General features: G+C 35.8%; 1 protein-coding gene across 1 annotated transcript; it reads left to right on the top strand.

The window, feature by feature from the left end:
- Positions 1 to 5,281: 5,281 nt before the first annotated feature.
- On the top strand, positions 5,282 to 5,722 carry EV154DRAFT_572140 (uncharacterized protein; the record flags this gene model as incomplete). Its single annotated transcript, XM_051606313.1, has 1 exon — positions 5,282 to 5,722. One exon carries the CDS (start codon positions 5,282 to 5,284, stop codon positions 5,720 to 5,722), a length of 441 nt encoding a protein of 146 aa, XP_051450246.1.
- Between the last annotated feature and the right edge of the window lie 1,015 nt (positions 5,723 to 6,737).

The following is a 6,737-nucleotide window of genomic DNA, read 5'->3' as shown; positions in this document are numbered from 1 at the left end:
CAGTGTCACTGAAAAAGTAGATCTTTGGATTAAAAGAGAGTACGTAATGTTTAAACATATTTTTATTTTGCTAACTCTAAAAAAAATTAGGAGGATTATCGAAATGTACAATCAATCAAGGAATCCATGACACAAAGAACAATTTTTTTGGAAGATGATGTAATGGATAAACTTGCTCTGATCAAATTGAATGTTTCAAGCTTTGCTTTTGAGAATATCAAGAATGCATTGATGGAAATGAAGGCTGCTGAAGAAAAGCCTGACCATCTAAGCCATGTGCGCCCTGGAGAAGCTGTCTCTGCAAGCTCAGAAAAAATATTCGACTTCCTTGCAGACATGTTCTTGCCGTCTCGTTTGTTGAGAATAAAGTTCCTCTGGACATTGTTCACGAACGATGGAGGATCACATATGTGAAGGGAACCGGTAAAAAATTAATATACAAACTGAATTAGACTGAAATCAAAATTAATACTTTTTAGTCGCCACAATTGCTGAAATTTCCGCTGAGATGAGCAAAAAGTCTAATGAAACATTGCCTATTGATACCAGTGCTATCCAACTTAGGTTGGAAAAGCTTCTATCATTAAGCAATGTCTTAGGTAGTCAGCAATAATCAGCCGATCTTATCAAAGATATGGATGCTTTGATCCAAAAATATTCGGTAGACCGTCTGGAAACTGTTCTTGCCCCTTCAATTGTTGAAATACAAAAGGGCCGACCTAAAGGGACAAAAAGAAACAAGCTTGGTGTGGAACATGAAGATGAAAAAATCTCGATAGAGCAAAAAAATGCCAAAAAAATGAAGCAGGAAACAATAAAAGTAGAAAAGCAAAAAAAAACCAAAACGACCTTAAGTCTTCGCAAGCTGTCAACAGCCGTGATCAAGCAGATCAAGTCAAAGTATTGGTTTATGTTATATTTTTAATTATTTTACAGCAATAACACCTATTTGTTTTTCTAGATACGAGCCTTCCACTGTCATAACTCGTGAAGCAGATTACAGTGGTCTGTTTGGATTGCTAGATAATGCATGGGTCAGTGATGTACTTGGGTTCGTCAACCCCCATCCTGATGGTACTTGTGGATACCGTGCTGTAAGCCTCGCTGTTTTTGACAATGAAATCGCTTGGATCCAAGTGAAAAAAATGATGTTAGCTACCTTTACAAAGTATGCTAACACTCTTTACAACACATATGGGCTAAACGAAGCGTATACCTCAAAAAAATTGCAATCAACAAGAGCTCCCTGTCTTGATGACTTAAGTCTTTGGTTTGACTGTTACGGATGCCCACAAATTGTTGCTGACACTTTCAAAAGACCAGTAATTTTACATGCTACAACACCGAAAGTCGATAAGTATGAAATCACGTGGAGAGATAATGATGGAAACATCATATACACCAAAGATTCAATCACTTTTGTACCACTTCTTGGTCTGGATTTGGAAACAATGAATGATCCTATTCAACTTTTGTTTGCCAACAGTCATTTTTATATGATTTTACCTCAAATCGACAACAAAACGAAGAAAGCTTTTAAAGTCAAAAAATGGCCAACATTAAACTTTTCACACCAAAAAGTATTCGACGCGCACCGAGACATTTGTGTCAACGACATGTCTCACTACTTTCAAAACAACTAGACAGGATAATTTTATAATTTGTTTCCCCAATCCTTAACATTCTCCCAAACTTTATATTTTATCTCATAATAATCAAAACCCAAAAACAAAATAAAATTTAGACTAAAAGCATGAGCTCACACTCAAAACCACATTGATTCTCTTCATCAAAAAGTATGGTGCGCCAGCGAAAAAAAATATAGTCCGCCAGCGAAAAAAAAGTATGGTGCGCCAGCGAAAAATTATGGTGCGCCAGCGGAAAAAGCATGGTGCGCAAGAAAAAAATCCAATGTGCAAAAATCATTTTTGGTCCGACCCGGAATTTTATTATTTGACCGGACAGAAAAAAATGGTGCGCGAGATTTTTTTTTCAAGCAAAAAGTATGGTGCGAGTATAATTAGCCTATTTTTAAGCCGAGATACAAAGTTAGAGGCTGGAAAAACCCCTCTGAATAGGACCCATAATACTTTCATTAAACTGAAAAAAAGAGCTGATATAAAAATTGATTAATTTGGAGAAAGTCATAATATAAAAAGTGACTTTTACAAAAAGTGACTTTTACAAAAAGTCATTGCAAAAAACAAATTGTTACTATGGAGGTTTCGGGGTAGAGGTTCCCCTTCGCCCCAGTATAACAACCAATAGCATTAAGCATTATATTATCGAGGTTAGAGAAAAGTCTATGAACACTTTTTCACAAACAATATGTCATTACTCGAGAAGAACTGAAAAATTGTTTGTTTTAGGTCCATGAAGGGGTCGCTTTTGAAATTAATATTTTGGATTATGAAGTATAAACATTGCGCATACAATAGTTAATCAGATGTATAAACAATTAATACTTCTGTGTAGATCAACTTTCTTGCCTGGGTCTAAGGATGTCGTCTTTTTCCAAATATTTATACATGTATTGAGAAACGTCAAATTTTTCTCCAGTGTCAAACTGATAATAGGCAATGTAGCACCCTAAAATAAATCAGCGATCAAAATGTTTTTTTTGATCGATATTGGCGATATTGTTAAGACATTGGTAATAGTTCTTAAAGGATAAGGTGGATATAGATTATTAACACTGATGTTAATAAGAAAGTAGTTATGAAAGTGAGCACCAGACTGGAAGTAGTCAACTTAAGAAATCTTATAATATAAAGTTTTTAGGATAAGAAGATAATCAACGATGATTTTAAGAGGGCGTAAGTAATATAAATATAAACGAATTGCCAAGATTAAAAAGAAAAGTAATTATGTTATTATAAACGATATTTTATATATAGTTTGAATAATAAAGAGATTCAAGTCGAGTGTGAAATATGAACTTTGAGTTAATTGTTATATGAGAAGTATAAACTTAAGATAAACAAGAAGTATGCGAGTTGAGGGAAACACAAAGGAGTCAATTACAAATTATTAGGAAACTAGATTTTTAGTCAAGATAAAACTGAAGTAATATTTATTAGAAAAAAAGGGACGTATTTATAGAAAAGATCCTATCCGGTGTAACACCAAGTCAATTTAGATTGGCTACAACCATATCGCTCGAAAAATCGAAAAGATCGATATCTCCGATATTTTTGATTTTTTGATCGCTGATCGCAAAGCCAAATTTTCAAATCTCTATAAAAACAACTTATACATAAATAAATAGATGTAGCTATACCATGTTAACAGATAAACGTGATTTTTTAAAGAAAAAAAATGTTTATGGGGATGATAGCCAGGGTAAGAAAAAGACAACTTCAGATTACGTAAGTAAAATGAGAAAACGGGATATGTGACTGTGGGTTTTAATGATTTTGTATTTTATTTTCAGCGGAAAACAATGTTTCCAACACTTCCGGCAGTACTCTCATATCGACTTTAAAAGCGTCACCAGTCTTTATAACATATTTGTTATTGGAGCCGTCAACCGCATTCACCAATCCGACAGCAGACGAAAGATCCTCAGCATCAAAGACCACAATTTTTTTTTGCTCAGCCTCATCGTAAGGTTTCACGCGCGGGATAGCCTTGGAGTATGGCGAGACGTCATGATTCTTCATAAGTTCACCAAAAACGAAGTTCGAGCCCGGAGCACCTTCTTTATATGTAAAGTTAAAAAAGAACAAGACTTTACACACGTACCAGTTTTTGACAGGCCGGAACATCCTAATTACAATAAGTCAGTACACAATAATTTTGATTTCCAAACATCAACTTACCGATTTTTATGAATTGCAGTAAACGTAACAAACTCACCACCACGCGAACTTGCCGCGTTCTTCGATTTGCACAAATCAGATATGTATATTTGATTGTTTGTCCAGAGTTTTTGAGAAATGTTGACAAATTGGTGCTGATGGAACGAAGTTATAACAGTTGAAGTATTACCAGTCAGACGAATCAAAAATTGAGAGAGTGCTTTAAGCCAGTCTTTTGCCAGGTAGCCGCCAATGGTATGATTGTGATTTTCTTTTGCTTGCTTTACAACCTGGCCCAGCTTTACAGTATTTACCCGCCAGTGAAAGGGTGACCACATCTGAGGCAATAATGGATCGTTGGACGGGTGGGGTAAGAAGTTGTTAACTTTATCCTTCTTCAAATCATAGGCGGAACTATCGATTGTACCATCGGATTGCAAAAAAGAGAACCTTTCACGAGTTTCCATGACATTACCGGCGTTGACGCCAGGATTCAAAGATAAACGGATTCGCTTCTTGTATATGCCAATAGACCTTTCCAATGATCTTGCAGAATAACACCTTAACGGTCTACCAGAGAAATGAAAAATTAGTACAAAAGGGAAGTCTAATAACTATAATGACAATCGATAACTAACCCCATTCGTTTTATCATGTATGGTATATGGTTCAGTTGGTGCATGTTTGATCTGAATACGGTTCTAGAGATAGAGCTGCTTTCAAGACAGGTATCGAGGTAATCAAAGCAAGTCTTAAAGCATCTATCATAAGCAAATATAATGTTCAAGTAAATATCACTACATAAATTACAACTCAACAATGAATATTTACGTTTCAATTTCCTTCACTTCAGATTCGGATATCGACCATTGCAAACTCAATTGAATACCACGAGACAGAGCAATAAATCCTGTGGTTTCTTCTCTGGCGTGAAAGAGTGGGGCAACAATCGTAGGAATCACATGCACCAACCAGGCGATCCAGTCCACCGAACGATAGATAGATCTAACATTATCCAGATTGACACCAGCAAACGAGCCACTGGAATCCGCAGGAATTGCACGAAGGGAGTCATCCATGGCGGTTTTGATGCGAGTAAAATCAGCAGCCTCGAGAGCAAACGGGTACGTGTCTTCGTTATCATCAAACTTGAACCGAGTGTTGAGCTTTGGTGAAAGCATGTCAAAGCAAAGCTTGCTGACATTCGAAAACATATGTAGTGGAATGGCCCCTTTATCATCTCGCAATCTGCCCACAAAGGAACATACAAAATTAAGGATATTACTTCGCCAATTGAAAGATTGGCTCGCTGTTATAAACTACGCATATATAAAGTCCCCAATGTACAAGTCCACACTCTTTCTTCTCTCGCCACCACTACTCTTGAAAATGAAAAAGACACCCAAGAAGACGCTTCTCCCCCTCATGTCAAAAAAGACCTCGCCAAGTCCTTGGTGATAACCAAGAAAAAGGAAAACATCATGATGGAAATCCTCCTAGACCCCCATCCTATCAAGTCCTTAATCCCCCAGCTGTCAAATGCGCAACCGATGACTCCGGTAGAACTCGAAAACCTGTTTCAAGAAAATTACGATCAAATCGAACCAAAGAATCCAAATTCTTCGATCTTAACGACAAAGGAAACCGAGTCCGAACAATTGGGTCTCTTAATCAAAAACATCAGTAAGTATTATTATAAGTTAGAACAAGTAGAAGAACACCTCACTCGTGATATGCAAGAAATAATTCCCCTACTCGTCCCCAAATGCCATAAAGAATTCCACAAGTATAACTCTGCTGGTCGTGCCTACATGCGTAAAAGAAATATCTATCTCAAGACTCTCATTCCATTAAGTTTGTTCAAAAACCGCAAATTGCACTCACTGTTAAATGTAATGGATGATTGGCCCTTATTTTTTTAAAAAACAAATCACTTGCTTACTTCTCACTTATCTCTTTCTCTTCCTCTCGGTAAGGATTACCTTTTTTCTGCCGGGAAGATATGTTACACTACCTTTTTTCCTTTCTTTGGGTTTTTCCCCCAAACTCCCCCAATTGTTTGACTGCTTTTCTCCCCTTTTTCTATAAAAGGGGCCCCCAAAAACAAATAAACATTTCTTCAGTTAGTCTTTACTTCACTTTGAATTTGTCATTAAGTCTCGTCTTGATCCATATTTTTATTTATTGAATTTAATAAGATCTTAATTATACTTGAACATAATTTCCTACTTAAATCATCAAATTAAAGATTCAGTTGTATATTACTACTCCTTCAAATCCTGTATTGAACTGATTTTGTCGCTAAAGTTATCCAAAGCTATAACCTTTTATTATTATATCTAAATAAGTTGACTACTTTCACAGTCTGGTGATCACTATAAATACCTCTGTTATTCTTCCTTTTATTCCTTATTTTAAATTTCATACCAAAGACTTTACAACAGTACTTCCGTTGTTGTTTTTGTTGTTTTTGTTTTTGTTGTTTTTGTTGTTTTTGTTGTTTTTGTTGTTTTTGTTGTTTTGTTGTTTTGTTGTTTTTGTTGGTTTTGTTGTTTTTGTTGTTTTTGTTGTTTTTGTTGTTTTTGTTGGTTTTGTTGTTTTTTGTTGTTTTTTGTTGGCGTTGACTTGTTGCGTGTCATTTCCAAGTTGTCGTCCCTTTCTACTCTAGTGAGTTTTTTTTGTGAAGTCTTTTTGGTAATTGTTGTTGTTGGTGCTTCAGGTGTGGGGTACGACACATCAATGGGGATTGCTCCCGATGCTTTCGCTTGAGTTATTTCATGCTGAAGAGATGAAATTAATATTTTTTGTTGACATGCTGTGCATGAGAACAGTGGGTGGGAGTTGCTGGCATTGTTGTTACCAATGTAATTAATTGTACCTTTGTTGATACATTTTGGACATGTAATTGACTTTTTGTGTGTTTCAAAGTTTGCTAAT

This window comes from Mucor mucedo (assembly GCF_025094135.1).
Source record: "Mucor mucedo strain NRRL 3635 chromosome Unknown EV154scaffold_271, whole genome shotgun sequence".
Lineage (NCBI taxonomy): Eukaryota > Fungi > Mucoromycota > Mucoromycetes > Mucorales > Mucoraceae > Mucor > Mucor mucedo.
The sequence above is the reverse complement of the archived record's forward strand: the minus strand, read 5'-3'. Positions and strand labels throughout refer to the sequence as shown.